The sequence below is a fragment of the Gobio gobio genome (assembly GCF_949357685.1).
Source record: "Gobio gobio genome assembly, chromosome: 6".
Lineage (NCBI taxonomy): Eukaryota > Metazoa > Chordata > Actinopteri > Cypriniformes > Gobionidae > Gobio > Gobio gobio.
In genome coordinates, this window is record NC_137102.1 from 45575321 (window position 1) to 45590546 (window position 15226).

At 38.0% G+C, this 15226-nt stretch overlaps 2 protein-coding genes across 2 annotated transcripts; one reads left to right on the forward strand and one right to left on the reverse strand.

The window, feature by feature from the left end:
* Window positions 1-608: 608 nt before the first annotated feature.
* gbp2 (guanylate binding protein 2) lies at window positions 609-7531 on the forward strand. Its single transcript, XM_079818828.1, has 11 exons — window positions 609-833; window positions 945-1141; window positions 1727-1854; window positions 2070-2179; window positions 2293-2486; window positions 2719-2961; window positions 3095-3372; window positions 4542-4754; window positions 5275-5377; window positions 5608-5801; window positions 6368-7531. The coding sequence occupies exons 2-11, from the start codon at window positions 949-951 to the stop codon at window positions 6587-6589; spliced, it is 1878 nt and encodes a 625-aa protein (XP_079674954.1). The 5' UTR covers window positions 609-833; window positions 945-948; the 3' UTR covers window positions 6590-7531.
* A 1335-nt stretch (window positions 7532-8866) lies between these two features.
* LOC307127546 (guanylate-binding protein 2-like) lies at window positions 8867-11681 on the reverse strand. The gene is made up of 7 exons (XM_079818830.1): window positions 11489-11681; window positions 11105-11347; window positions 10833-10981; window positions 10367-10498; window positions 9945-10157; window positions 9745-9847; window positions 8867-9583 (listed from the first exon to the last, which is right to left on the reverse strand). The coding sequence occupies exons 2-7, from the start codon at window positions 11238-11240 to the stop codon at window positions 9189-9191; spliced, it is 1128 nt and encodes a 375-aa protein (XP_079674956.1). The 5' UTR covers window positions 11241-11347; window positions 11489-11681; the 3' UTR covers window positions 8867-9188.
* Between the last annotated feature and the right edge of the window lie 3545 nt (window positions 11682-15226).

The window sequence follows — 15226 nt, forward strand, 5'->3', positions numbered from 1 at the left end:
ATGTGTAACCGCTGATGGTGAGTTTTGTTATAGTTAATGCCAAGTCCTTGTTTTATGTTTTGATTTATGTTAAGATTTATGTTAAAATAAAACTGCACTTGGGTCCAGCAACTTGCCTCTTCAGTGGACATTCGTTACAGTTACACTGCGCCAGAGAAATTTACGTTCATTTAAATTGTGTCAATTCTCACAGTTTTATTCATAATTCATTGTCATGCCCTGGACGAGAGTGACAAACATGACCTTAAATGGAAATGCCCAATTTCACTCAATAGTAGGCCTACAGCAGATTCAACTTTCACAAATGAGATGTCGAAATGCAGTGTCAAAACCCGTTGTTTTAGGGATTCCCTTTTACATTAATAGCCTAAATGCACTCCTACGACTGAATGCAATTGTTTAAGATATATGCTGCCTATCATATTTTTACATGAAAAATAGCCTATAAAATAGACTATACTTTTTCCTGTAGGAACTTATTCCTGCTGGCTACTAAAAAAAAGCGATTGGTTTGTAGGCTATATCAGTGCCAACATGTAGCAACAGAGTGTTTAGCCAACCCTATCTCCGTAATCGAGTGATTTCTGGGAAAACAAGTGGTCCACAGCGCATACTTTCACTTTCACTTTCACTCGACAGTCAGAGATAAGTCTGTTGTTAAGAGAACGTGTGAGAATGACTCAAAAAAACAAATAAAAATTAGTGACGGGAGGAGCCTAGCAGGTTTGTGCAGTTCAGAAATTAAGAACGGTAGGATATATAGGGCTACAGTCGCTTTTTCTGTTGTTAAACATAACGGCTAGCCTCCTTCGCTCCATCTCAATTTCAATAAGGTATTAATTCCGATTTAATCTATATTCCTACATTTTATGTGCACGTGTGAAATCGCGAGAATGGCTTTGTTTTATTTATTTATTTTCTTGTGTTTTATTGCTCTTTTGCAGAGTCATGGCGTGCGGCGGGTTCATGTCCGCTCCGGTGTGCCTCATTGAAAATGATGAAAATGGGAAGCTTTGTGTTGGGAAAGAGGCCAAAGACATACTGGATGGGATCAAGGAGCCGGTGGTGGTGGTGTCTGTGGTGGGACTCTATCGTACGGGGAAGTCCTACCTTATGAACCGCCTGGCAGGACAACAGTCCGGTGAGAAAAAAACATGCAAATCAGATGCTTTAATATATTGTGTTTTTTTTTTTAGATAACTGTTTGGATACATTCATCTACAGAAAATACTAATAATTGTTATATAAACACTACCTTGGTGAAATGTATTCTTGGTTTTAAAAAATATATAGGCCTACATTTCACGAGTTCACACTTACAAATAAATTGTATAGATTAAGTTGGTAAACGTATTTGGCGTGCTGTCCGGGGAGAGGGCTTACCTACACTGCCTATAAGTAGTTTTTTTGGCATCATTTTTTATTATTATTTCAATTTATTATTTATTATCATATTATTGCAAGAGCAATAAATAAAGAAAATATTATTCATATATTCAGAAAACTTTTGTCAGCTTATTGTGTTACCAAAATGCAGGAAACCATTTTGTGACAAGCATAAAACAGGAAGTGGCATCACAAACAGGATATCATCTAAAGCTTTTCTTTGAAATAGTATGTTTTTCAGAAACATATAGAACCAATGTGAATATTAATAGCGCGAGTTCTAGATTGGCGACTAGATTTAAAGATTTGTTTTCATTCATTGTCATTGTGGTTTTCTCAGGCTTTGCTCTCGGCTGCACTATTGAATCAAAGACCAAAGGCATCTGGATGTGGTGTGTCCCTCACCCTAATAAAAAAGGACACACTCTGGTGCTGCTGGACACAGAGGGATTGGGTGATGTGGACAAGGTGAGGAGGAAGACCATACAGCATCCATAGCAACGTTATCTCTATAGTCTACCATCACCTACCATCTTGTGCTTTCACTTTCCATTAACTAGATGAGAAAAGTCACTGCACAGACTTATTTTAGACTTTACACATTATTAAAAAAAAAGAATGGTCTTTTGCAAGTAAAGGTAAATAAGTGTCACTTATTCTGTAGTTGGCTGTTTATGTTTCAGGGGGATGAGAAACATGACACATGGATCTTCTGTCTGGCTGTTCTTCTCAGTAGCACTCTAGTGTACAACAGCTTAGGGGTCATTGACAACACGGCACTGGAAAAGCTGCAGTATCCTTTTTCCATGCACACTAAACAAACAATTAACAGGCACATTTACTATTAAAATATCCACAGTCTCTCTTAGCATTAATGTAATTCTTCCTGAACAGCGCTGAATGTAGCTACGTTACAGAGCTGACGGAGAACATTCGTGTGAAGGCAGAAGTGAGTCAAGACGAGGATGATTCGGCAGATTACATGCGCATTTTCCCGTCGTTTGTCTGGGCCGTTCGTGACTTCACTCTGGAACTGAAAAAGGACGATAAACCAATAACATCAGACGAGTATCTGGAGAGTGCGCTGAAACTCAAATCAGGTCAGAAAAAAAGTTGACATCAAACACATACATTACATACTGTTTTACTAACAGGCAAAACCACCATCACAGACAGTGTTTGTCCTGGTGAAAACATTTTAGACCAATTTGATCTAGATTACAGTAAATTCTACGATGGTCTTAAATCTACAGTGTGCAGCTGGTCATAATTGCAGAAATAATGACAGTCTCCAAAATCTCCTAACACTTATCTTATCTTGTATTATCTTAGGTAATTCACCTCAGATTGAGCGGTTTAACCTGCCCCGCCGCTGTCTGCTCCATTTCTTTGCGGTGAGGAAGTGCTTTGTGTTCCCTCGGCCGGCTAGTACGCAAAACATGCGGAAAATGGAGCAGCTGACCGAGGAAGAACTGGAGTCAGAGTTCCTTGAGCAGGCAAATACTTTTTGCAGTTACATTTATGACAATGCAGAGCCAAAAGTTGTCAGTGGGGGACGTACAATTACTGGAACAGGTGTGTACTGCCTTCCCTTATTTATCATTTATAAAAGTTTTGAATCTCTTTTGAGAACCAATGTTCAATGGACTGTGTACAAAAAAACAGAACCAAAGGACTGACTGAACTATCGCGTTGTGTTTCCTGACAGCTCTGGGGAATCTTGCTGAGGTTTACGTAGAGGCGATCCGCGACGGGAAGGTTCCATGTCTGGAGAACGCTGTCTTGTCTCTGGCTAAGATCCAGAATGTCCGTGCAGTGGATCAGGCCCTGGAGTCCTACATGACCGAGATGCTCTGCATGGCTCAGTTTCCTATGGACCCTGCCGATCTGTCCGACATCCACACAGTCGCAGAGAAGAAGGCCATTGAAAGTTTCATCACCATGTCCTTCAATGACAATGACCAGATCTACCAAAAAGAGCTCATGGTAAATTTGAATTCTTGTTGTGTTCTATTTTCATTTGCATATTAGCGGTAGCATTTAGCTAGATGTAGCTAACATGTCATACATTTGTAGAAAAGTTCCATGTTTAATACAAGAGAAGCTCCATAATGTGGATTACCATAGAAAATAATTGTTACCCTTCAATAAGGGTTATTTTAAACAAAAAATACAAAGGCTGGTAACAAATTCTGTTAACTTGCATTAGTTTTTAAATATTCATTTACAAACTTCTGTGAGTGCTTCTGAACAGAATAGTCAAAAGAGAACCATCACAAACATCACAATCACGAAAAATGCATGCACAAATGCACCTATTAAAAAATGTGCAGTGTGTTTTTAAGATTTACATATTCCAGTTGTGACAAATTGAAATGAGTAATATTTAAATGGTGTACACATTATGAATTCAGAACAAAGGTAGACTTGGAGAAGGTTATTCATGCTTTTATTACCTCACGCTTAGACTACTGTAATTCATTGTATCTGGGTCTTCTTCAGTCATCACTTACGCCTCCAGATGGTGCAAAATGCAGCTGCAAGGCTACTGAACGCGACAAAGAAATTTGATTATGTCAGCCAAATTTTGGCCTCGCTTCATTGGCTCCCGATCTATATTCTCTGGCTTTTTAATATTATTATACTTCTGACTGTTCGTTTGGTCTGGTTTTCACTTTGTTTCTATTGTATCTTATTCTTGTTTTCACTTTGTTTCTATTGTATCTTATTCTTGTTTTTATCGTTTTGATTTTATTTCTCTTTACTCTGTTCAGCACTTTGGATAGTTCTGCTATGTTTAAATGTGCTATAAAAATCAAATTTACTTACTTAGTTACTATTTCAAAGTATGAACCTTTAAAACTTAGTAAACATGTATTTTAAACTACAATTTAGTAAATGGCAAAGCAAATAATTTTCTTTGTCATCATTTGAGCAAATTTTATACTTAAAGTTTAGCAGATTTAAATATTGTGTACTCTGAAGACCTTACAGAAATAGAGCCCCTTTATTCGCAGTGCTACACTTATTTAATATAGTGAATATGTGCACAGATTCAAATAATGGAGATTCAATCCATGTGCAATATTCCTTTTATTTCAAATACAATTATAAACATTTCTTCTCTCTCTCTCTCATTGCTTCTAACAATTTAGGGGAAGATTCATAATGAATATCAAGACTTGTGCCAGCAGAATCATCAAGCGTCTCTCATGCAATGTGAGGAGGTTCTGCGTGATGTGTTTGATAAACTGGAAAAAGGCATTTCTGACGGATTATACCTGAAACCTGGAGGATCCCGTCAGTACAGAGACATGCTTGCACAGCTGGCCGAGGAGTACAGAGCAAAAACACGGTCACAAATAATGGTACAGAACACACATGCATGCTTTGCTTGTGTTTTATTGTTCTAGATGGTCACAAGTACAACAGTACAACTGATAGACACCTTTTAATGCTGATAAAGATTAAAGAAAACATGACAACAGCTAACAGTCATGAAACTAAAACATGAAAAACTCTCAGGTTGTGCTTTAGTTATTTTCCTTGAAGCATAATCGGAATTGTAAAGAATATAGCAGACCTGTCAAACCTGAAACCCCATGACTCATGTGCTATTATTGAAGTTATGCAAGATATGAAAATGGTACACAAGTAATCTGGGCAACTTTTATGGTACTTTAATGATTGTTTTTATTTTGGAGCTTGACAACCATATATTAACCATATATTAACAGCAACAACATTCCTTTAGTACTGTAAATTATAACAATTTTGATATATTTGGGTGAACTATTCCTTTAAATAGGATTTGTTTATACCAAAACAACACCCCCACTTTTAAGAAACAGATATTTTGAATTATTAGAAATGTGTTTTTTTCCGCAGTGTGAGGAAGTGTTGAGCATGTATTTGAAAGCAAAGGAAGAGGTTGGAAATATGATTCTACAAGCCGACCAATCTCTCAGTACAGCGGAACAGGAAAAAGAGGGTACAGTTCAAATCAGCTGCACACTTTTCTGTCAATCAATGCTCTCGTGATACACGAGACTGTACATTGACCTCAATGAGAGCACAGATCAGAAACAAACAGATTTGTGATTAACTTATATCTGCAGTAGCTCACACTTTCATTACCATATACTTCTTGTGTATGTATATTGTCTATGTGTATTGGGTCAGAATGAGTGTACAGACTAAACTTTCACTTTCTCTATACAGTGCAGAGATTAAAGAAGGAGATCTTAGAGCAGCGGCAAAGAGGTCTAGAGGAACAGAATCGGTTACAAGAGCAGGCATTTAAAGACATGCAGAGAACCCATGATGAACATGTCAATCAGATCATTCATCAGATGGAGAGAGAGCAAGAGAGAATGAGGAGAGACAATGAACGGGTCCTGGACGCCAAACTGAGGGTAAGAACAGGACACTCACTCAAAACTCTCACATGTTCAATGTTGTGTTAAAAGGAGAACATTTTGCAAGTAGAATTTTTAAAAATATCAATCACAATACGGTATGCAAAACGATGCAAGAACCACATGAATTTCTTGCATCGGTGAACATTCTTTCAATGGAATATGGGAGATTTTTAAAAAAAAGTCTGTACATTAAGCTGTTTTGTCTGAATGGATTGCAAAGGTGGAATGCTTAAAGTTAGAGGAATATTCAATGTAATGTTTTAGGAATACCAATATATTGCTGCTTACATTCAGCAACATTTCAGCAAATGTATAATAGAAGTCATACTGTCTTTAAATGCATATAAAGAATAAACAAATGTAAGAAATAATGTAGAACATATAAATGTTTATATAAGTATATAGAATATGGGTGATTCTCTGTAACAGCTTGTCTTGATTAGATATATTGGTTGATTTTACAAATTGCTCTACAAACAGTGTTTTCGACGTTTACTGAATGTGCTTATGGTCTAGAATAGGATTAGATGTTCTTTATTCAGGTGCTGTTTGTGTCGCAGGAGAAGGAAACTCTTCTAGAGCAGGGCTTCCAGAAGGAGGCTGCCCGGATGCAGAGCGAGATTGACAGCCTGAAAGCAGACATGAATAAACAGGAGACGTCCCAACCCTCCACGATGAGCAAGGTTTTAGATGGTATCGGCACTGCAGCGACTTTCGTCTTGCCTGGCTTCATCCCTAAAGTAGCTGGTATTGGTCTGTCCTGGCTATCAAAACTGTTTTGAAAATGGATATACATTATTCACACACTCACCTAAACATAGGCTATATATATTATTCTCCAACACAGCTTGAATTGTCCAGCAGTTACTTGTCATTGCTTGTGAAATTGAGTTGCTGTTCACACAGATGCCATTCACGTTTAAAGGCGAGCTTATTAACTGCCCAGCTTGCACCAACATTTGTTATGAACTATAAACTAAGCTGTGCTATCAGAGTGATGGGAACTTTTCCATGTAACTTTAAAGTGATTAACATAATCTGTGAATCCTGATGAAATCTTCCTGGGAACCTTCCAATTTATAGGCAGATATTTGGCCATATTGAGACAGATTGAGACATGACATTGGCCAATATCTGTGTCCAGTTGGCAGATTAACAAAAGCCTTGTCAGTGGTGTAAGGCTGGAAAAACTTGCAAATGCCAGGCTGGAGTCTATGACAAAACAAAGGAAATTAACATCTAAACTCACTCTTATGCATTTAGCGTCCCCATCCGAGACAACGTCATGATATCATTTGAAATGTCTCAGTGTGACTGGTACAAAGGTCTCAGTAAACCAAAAGTAATAAAGGTTTTATTTTGAGATATTTTGCTTATTGAGTGATGGATGTGTCTTCGGCCAAATGTTCTCTACCTCCTGTCGTCAATACAGGTCTACAGGACTTAATTAATGCTAATTCCCATTGTTAACACGTTTCCAATTCAAAGAGTTTTCTGTCTTGGTCTGAGTATTTAAGGAAATGTTGCAGAAGGGTCGGGCACGCACCTTTACATCGGTCAGCCCGTAACGCTGAGTGTCTCCTAGAATTTTCAGAAGTCAGATATCCATATTTTATTCTTTACTTCAGAGTATCTGATCTTATGTATGGATTATCTTTGAATTGATTATGTAATTGGCGTTATACATTTACCTGACTGTTAATAAATTGTTACATTTGGATTTATTCTGACTTACTCTGAAATTATTGATTTTAGTGCATTATGATGTATCCTTTGTTACCTCAAATCTGCGACCAGGGTTAAGTACATACTAGATCTCGGATTGTATGGAGCATGAGGCACATCTGGGGAGATTCTAGATTTCTGACTAACTGCTCGACTTTAAGTTGTTATGCAGTCACATTATAGGGGGCCAGATAAAATACTATTGAAATAATACAGCATTATTTTATGGTACTGACCATAACCTTTGGTTATTGTTTCAACTTTAACTAAGTTGTTATATAGGCGATTGTAGGGGGCTACATGGGTACTTTTTAACAATAATCGCTTTAGCCATGACCTCTGGTTAATGGCGAGTTTGTGATCATGGGCCCGCATAACAGCTGGTGTGAGGACCCTGGGTGCGACTCTGAGAACTTTATGAATAATTTCAATAAGAGTAAAGAGTTAGGGTTGGGGTGAGGGTTAATAATCAGATGTCTAGATAAATGGTCAATAATGAATTGGCATTCTAACCTAAATTCGAGGTCATGATAAAATGGAGTCAGATAAAACTAAATTGGAATCAAACCACTTTGCCCAGCTGAAAAGACAGAACGTGCAAGAGACCTTCACCCACAAATCGTAAGCCTCCATGGGACGAGTGGGTGGGCTTTATTTTTGTTTAAAGTTTTAGTTAACAGACCAAGTGATCTTAAACTGACTTATTCACCTTTTTTAATGTTTTTGTTTGTAATCAGATAGAAAAAACTCTGTTCAAAATTGGTCTGTGAAATATAATAAAATATTTAATTTGATTCAGACTGATTGTCTTTCACAAAACAGCACATTATGACAGGTTAGTTAAGTAATATATATATATATATATATATATATATATATGAGCACATAACTGTATTCCACAGAGCTTAGAAGTCAGCAAGAGCTACTAAGAAGAAATTCCAGTGTAACAGATTTTGACTGAGAAAATTTCTACAACTGAAGTCCAAACACTTTTAATAGAAGACTCCCTTGTGATTGTTCTTTTTTGAGGCTCAGTTTGTAGTTACAAGTAAAATCTCACAGATGGTAATAGTAACAATAAAAAACTTATTGTATTGGTTAAAATACACATAAACAGCTATTCAAAAAAACATTTGGAAAGCCTTGAGAGAACCAATGAAAAATGAGCCTTCTGACTCTGAAACCTCACCCTTATTCATAATTCATAATTGTTTACATCAGTTTTTAAGGCTGGAGTCAGAAGTCAAATTGACTGAAAAAAATGGGAAAAGAGAGAAAAGGAGTTTGAGATGACATCTTCAAGATGAACCTACAAATTAAATCATGATACATTTAAATGTGATGAATTTAATGATTAAAACAGGTTGTTTGAAGAATACAATGGTTACATCCAAACTCACACAGTAAGAAATGAAGGTCTACTAAATACAGGCAAACTTGTGTGTCTTACTACATGTATAAAATAATGGATTTTCCCATCACCAGCAACTCAGTAAATAATTTGTGTACAGTATACTCTAAGAATGTGAATTAGCACACTACTAAATAACAAACTATATAATCTTACAAAATAAAAACCTGCTGGTGATTGTGTTTTATAAGCTTTAACTATAAATGAATCAATTTATAATTTAATTCAGTGATTTGAATGGGTATTTATGGGTTGAGTCTTTTCATCTGGACCCTGTATTCGAGGATGTAAGGAAGGAGGTCTGATACAGCTTTGATAATAGGCATTGCACATTCTTTAAAACTGCCAGAACTTTTCTCCTCCTTTTCTTTTTTAAGATCATTTATGTCTTCATCCAGAAGATCAGCTTTCTCCCTAAAGCCCTTGTTTAGCATCTCCTCCTGCTCCTTCAGTTTGCTCTCAATGGCTCTGTCCACCTCTTGCTTCTGCTGCTCCAGCTCCTTGTTGAACTTCTCCTCCATCTGCCTCATTCGGTCCTCCTGACGCTCTGTTTCTGCCTGCCTCATTCGTTCACTCTCAGTGCGTTTCTCCTGTTCCTCTTTACACTTCTGTTCCAGCAGAGCATTCCTCTCCTTTTCCTCTGTCAGTCAAGATAAAAAATATAGAGAAATTATGTGAAAAATTATGCTAATACTAAACTTCCAGAACCTGAACTCCAAGATGCTCTAGAGTAAGAATTTAGCTTTGGTTTCCATTCAGCCTAATGAATTAAACATATTCATAAGGTTGGTAAAGATTTACCTTGAATCTTTCTGTCGTTTTCAGTGAGTTTTGTGTCTGTGTAGAGGATGCTGTTTGCTTCAGCTCCTCGATAATTCAGAAACTCATTCAGCACGGCCTCAGCCTAAACATAAACATCGTATTGGAGCTCATTTAGAGATACTCATAACCATATGTGTACTCAAAGAACCATTTTGTACAAACACAGGACGTGTCCTCACCGATACACCTTTGTTGGGTTCTCTGCGGTACTGCTCAACGATGGCGTCTCTGTCTCTGCAGTAGAGTTCATATCCTCCAGACTGACTGTACTCTCCATTCTGCAGCCGTTTATTCATGTCAAAGAACAGATTGTTCAGCAGATCTCTGCACTTTCTCTCTGATGCCATCTCATTCTCTTTCAGCAGGCCTATATAGTGTACATCTATGTTTTCCTAAACATACGTACAATATATCACATATACACACAGGAAAAAGGTTGGTTATATTAGCTGAATTAGCTGACAAACAAGGACAATATTTAAATACTTTAGCTAAATATAATTTAAAATAATGCATACTTATTAAATGAACAAACCTTTGCCCATTTAAGAATATAGCTGCATTATCATGAGTGTGCACATAATTGTGATTTGAAACTCACCACCAGTTTTATTAGGTATTCTCCTTTTTCATCTTTAAAGGAGCGTTTCATGAACTCAGAGGTGGCCAGACTGCTGAACTTCCGGTGCTCCGAGGAAATATCATCCACATTTACTGGAAATTTGTTCTTCACCTGCAAAGAACAGCATGCTTTGTCATAGTTTGCCTTTATTTACTGAATATTATCATAAATGCATAACATATCCAAAAATTAATTATTAAAATCAATTAATCCCAAAAACAAACAAACAGCAAAATGAAAGTAAAGTGGCAGCCCCTCACAGACGACTGCTGCACGAACATAAACAAAAAACAACGTAAAGTCTAGGCTTTGTCCTCTTGTCTTGCACTGTCGTAATTCCTCCTTTTATCCTTCCAGAGCTCCTCTGTTATACTCGCTCCGTTCTCACAGCTCTCTGCCCGGCCCTGCTTGCCACAAATATAAATTAAGATTGTGTGTGTCTTACCTCTTCCATCCCACTCTGATACACTTTCAAAGCTTCTTCAAAAGCTGCCTGGTTCTCGAGATTTGCGAGAGCAACCACTGCATTGTCCAGACAGGGCACTTTCCCACTGCTGATTGTGTCCACATAAATCTCAACCAGATGCCCGAGCACTAACAACACACAAACACATCAACATATCTTGACCTTTTTAAATATAGAGGCTTATGTGTCTGAAGTTCACACTCCGAAACACTGAAATGTCCAATTAACTGTTACATTGGTAAAACACTCACATTTGCCAGTAATCCTGTGTCCTCCTTTCAGTGTTTTCACAGCACTCTTGTGAAAGATGTGGTCACAAAAACGATCTGTGACCTTCAGAAAATCTGGTACAAGGTCCCGTTCTTTCAAGTTTTCTAAGCATATCATGTTTTCAGGCTAGGCTGGAGATGGGAACACGAAACAGTTCCGGGATGGGAAATAATTCCGGATACATTGACGGGACAGGTTGTAGTCGCTGATTTTCTTACTCGCACCTAAATTAGTTTTTTAGGGGTAAATAACAAATTGCATTAAGGAAGATTCTGTCAACATTTTGAGTTCTTAATATTTAGTCATTATTAATTTAAATGCACATACTGGTGCATGATGTTTACTGTATGTCGGGTCTAAAATACCTTTCTTCAGCTGGAGGGCAAACTCAAGGTACCCGTCCTCAGTCACTTTCTTTCCATCTATTACCAGTTCCAAGGTGAAATCTCTAACCACCCAGATGAATGATGGGAAAAAAAGCACAAACTGAGAATCCTCCTCTTCCTCCTCGTCTCCTGCTTCTGCTGATCTGATCTTGATCTGCTCAGCGAGCTCACTAACGTATCTGCAGCACACTGAGAAATAACAGCATCTTGCAAAGTGTATATTTGAAAGAGGAAGTGGGTTACGTGGCAGATTAAAAGATACTGCAGATTTTCCACGGCATTGTTATCGATGGTGCCGCGGCTGTTGTACACCAGAGTGCTGCTGAGCAGAACAGCCAGAGAAAAAATCCAGCCGTCATTCTTAGAGTCTCCCTGAAACACAGTGTCTTCAAAATCAAAGCATCGACCATAAAACAATATTAATAAGCCTACAGCTCAATCCTTGTCCTCACCTTGTCCACATCTCCCAGTCCCTCTGTGTCCAGCAGCACCAGAGTGTGTCCTTCTTTCTTGGGGTGAGGGACACACCACATCCAGATGCCTTTGGTTTTCGACTCAATAGTGTTGCCGAGAGCAAAGCCTGAGACAATTAATTTTGTTATTATTATTGGCATGATGTAGCTAATATTCACACTTTAAGTTGCCTTATCTGGACAGTTATTTCACCTGACTGTTGTCCTGCCAGGCGGTTCATAAGGTAGGACTTCCCAGTACGGTAGAGTCCCACCACAGACACCACCACCACTGGCTCCTTGATTCTACTCAGGAGCTCAATGGCATCCTTACAGACGCAGAGAGATCCGTTCACATTCTCCACCAAACAAATGGGCGAAGGCATTAATCTGGCATTAGACATGCTGGCTCTCTCTAGCTCTTCCTGTTTGCTGAAGGTTAAAAAAAATTAAGTTGGTTACTGTAAACAGAATAGTGTGAACAAAATGTATAAAACCTGTAGACACAACATTCATGGACTCTCAAATATACTGTACCATTTACATTCTGTGTTAACCATTAAAAATCTATTTTGTTTATCTATTTAAAAATAGTATGGAATGATTGATCACTGGTATTTTATTGTCATCACAGTCCTTCATACACCACAGACTGTTCATCTAGTTAATCTAGTTTTACGTTCTTAAAACTTGCATGCTTTATTATGTTACAAGAATTAGAAGTGAAGTTCAAAACATGAGTGAACTCATGTAATCTTTCAATTAGCAATGTACACAAACGCAAATACGGGAGGCGTGAACCCATCTAATCTTTCAATCAACTGCTAAGCATATAAGCAGCCTCCTACCTCCTTCAGGCGTTTGCGTCCCTCCACCTCCCCAGCTCCACCTACTTACATTCATGTTTACCTTTCTCTTCTTCCTAGCACTAGTAGTCCCTGGGGGGTAAATCTAAGCTTGAGTGGAAGCGGCTTCCTCGAGCCCCTCCACCGCGGACAGCAAGCCAAATACGCTTAAAACCTTATCAGCTAAAGAGTATATTAAACGAACTCGTGAATTAGAATAGTTGATTTATTTGCATGATCATATATTGATTATAAGGGGCAAATGTCAATGTCTTAGAGTATCTTTGTCTTTCTGGTTTTCAACATCTTAAGGTGGAGAAAGAATAATGCATAATATGGATAATAATACCACCGTATAGGTCTTATTAAATCACAAAACAAACATTTGCTCATTAAATACATATTTGATAATATGCAGTTGCAACCTTACATGGTTTATTAAATTATTATTTAATAATGTAATTAAGTATAGGCAATGTATAGGAACATATTAATGTTATCCTAATAAAATGTTTGGACTGAACTCTCATATAATAGTTTGCAATTATAGTTCTTTTTTAATGTATTTTTTGAATACACACCAAAGAAATAAAGAAAGAAAAGAAAGTTCACTTACATGACCCTCAATGTATAATTGTCTTGGCTACTGTATGACGAGACAGAAGATACTGATGCTCTCTCTTCCCTCCACAATACTTCTCACAGCGCATGAACGGAATCACAGATCTTATTTACCACAACGACTATGGCAAGCCATTTAACTTTTATTTATTTTGAATTCTTGATATCAACAATTACATTTTCATTAGTTAAAATGCTTATTCTTGATATCAGGAATTAAATGTCTAACATTTACTAGTAACATTACTAGTAAGGCAAAACAAATTTATATCAGGAATTACATTTCCACTAGTAAAAACTATCTGTAAGCCAATGGATTTCTTATTAGTTGAAATTCTAATTTCACATATAGGAAATACTAGCCTGGATGCCAGCCGAATTTAGCCCCGCCCACAACATTTGAGTTCGGGAAATTCGGTCTGGACCATCTGGACCTGTGCTGCGTTCCACTCCAGTTTTAGACACGCACTTGTGAACTTCCCTAAGCACTTCCCCTCGGGGGAATCCCAGCCGCCATTTTGAAGTGCGTTCCACTTCGTGAAGTGGACAAGGGAAGTTTATATGGACAGAACCTTGCTCCCTCGATTTTGACAGAGGGAGCGAGTTTACTTCATATGTACACTTCAGGCAGTTTCATATAACACAATGCAATGCAACACGATTGTTACGTCACCACATATCGCGTTTAATTTACCCCACCACAAACAACTCTTTTGGGCTTTGTTATATGGGGCGACCAAATGAGAACGTTTTAATAGAAGGTCACAATGTTAGCGATTTGAAAGCCACAACGCATTATAATGATCACATTACATTAACGGTGAAAGGTTGAAGTATAGCATAGTTTTCTCACCGGCGAGAACCTGGTTTAAGCAAAGTGTCAATCCACGTGCCATCTGCTGACTCTTGGGCTGAGGACAGTGGGTAACATAAGCTGTTGATGTTTTTAGATATCAGAATTAACTCTGATAGGCCTATATTCAAATGCAGCGAAAACTGCAATCAGTATCCCATCTTTGCCTAAATATAAAAATTATTGGCTATGAATTAGTTATATATAGGCTAGTAGGCATAGGCCGCCCCTTTCTGCTGATTGGTCAGCCGAAGATCAAACTATTCCGTCATCAGTTCTCATCAAACAACAAGACTAACGAATGGCTCGACACAACCCGTCCCAGGGCAGAGCCTAGGCAGGGCTTTCTTTTGTGTAGACCAGTGGTTTTAGACCAGCAAAGTGCCAGGTGGTCAAAAACAAAAACTTGTTTTTCTGAAAAAATTCAAAAACGAAAAACGAGCTGTTTTCTCATTTTTCTATTTTCAATATTAAATCAAAAAGCGACTGAACTAATGATACACGGATTGACAAGCTAGCCGTTGCCATCTTCTTATCTAGCATTTTATGACCGTTTACAGAAGCGTCGTGCTGGAATTCGCGTTTTGATTGGTCATCTTAAATATCTTGACTAGTGAGCGTTGACAGACCTCAGATGAGAAGATTGTGGTGCTGTGTATCTTTGCTGCATTAAAGTAGGGGAGAGTGGGGCACAACCTTAAGGCCTGTACACACCGGGACGAATATCGTGAGCGCTTATCACAATGTTTTTCGTGACATTTTTCGTATTCACACCATAGACTGTTAAAAAATTCACACCCAAACGATTTTCACTGGCGATGCGCTGAGTGAACGTGCAAATTCAGTAGATGGCGCTCCCGGTACACAAGGTGGTGCTGCGCCACTTTATGCTTCTGACACTCACTTGTCACACAGAAAAAGAAGAGAGACAGTATTTACGTGCTTG

Excerpts from the sequence above, each read along its gene's own strand:
- LOC307127546 (XM_079818830.1), bottom strand. The coding sequence starts at position 11,240 with ATGATATGCTTAGAAAACTTGAAAGAACGGGACCTTGTACCAGATTTT. Across the intron at positions 10,982-11,104 it reads ACACAGGATTACTGGCAAAT|TGCTCGGGCATCTGGTTGAG; the intron begins GTGAGTGTTTTA and ends GTGTGTTGTTAG. Across the intron at positions 10,499-10,832 it reads ATCAGAGTGGGATGGAAGAG|GTGAAGAACAAATTTCCAGT; the intron begins GTAAGACACACA and ends TGTTCTTTGCAG.
- gbp2 (XM_079818828.1), top strand. The coding sequence starts at position 949 with ATGGCGTGCGGCGGGTTCATGTCCGCTCCGGTGTGCCTCATTGAAAAT. Across the intron at positions 1,142-1,726 it reads CCTGGCAGGACAACAGTCCG|GCTTTGCTCTCGGCTGCACT; the intron begins GTGAGAAAAAAA and ends TGGTTTTCTCAG. Across the intron at positions 3,373-4,541 it reads TCTACCAAAAAGAGCTCATG|GGGAAGATTCATAATGAATA; the intron begins GTAAATTTGAAT and ends CTAACAATTTAG.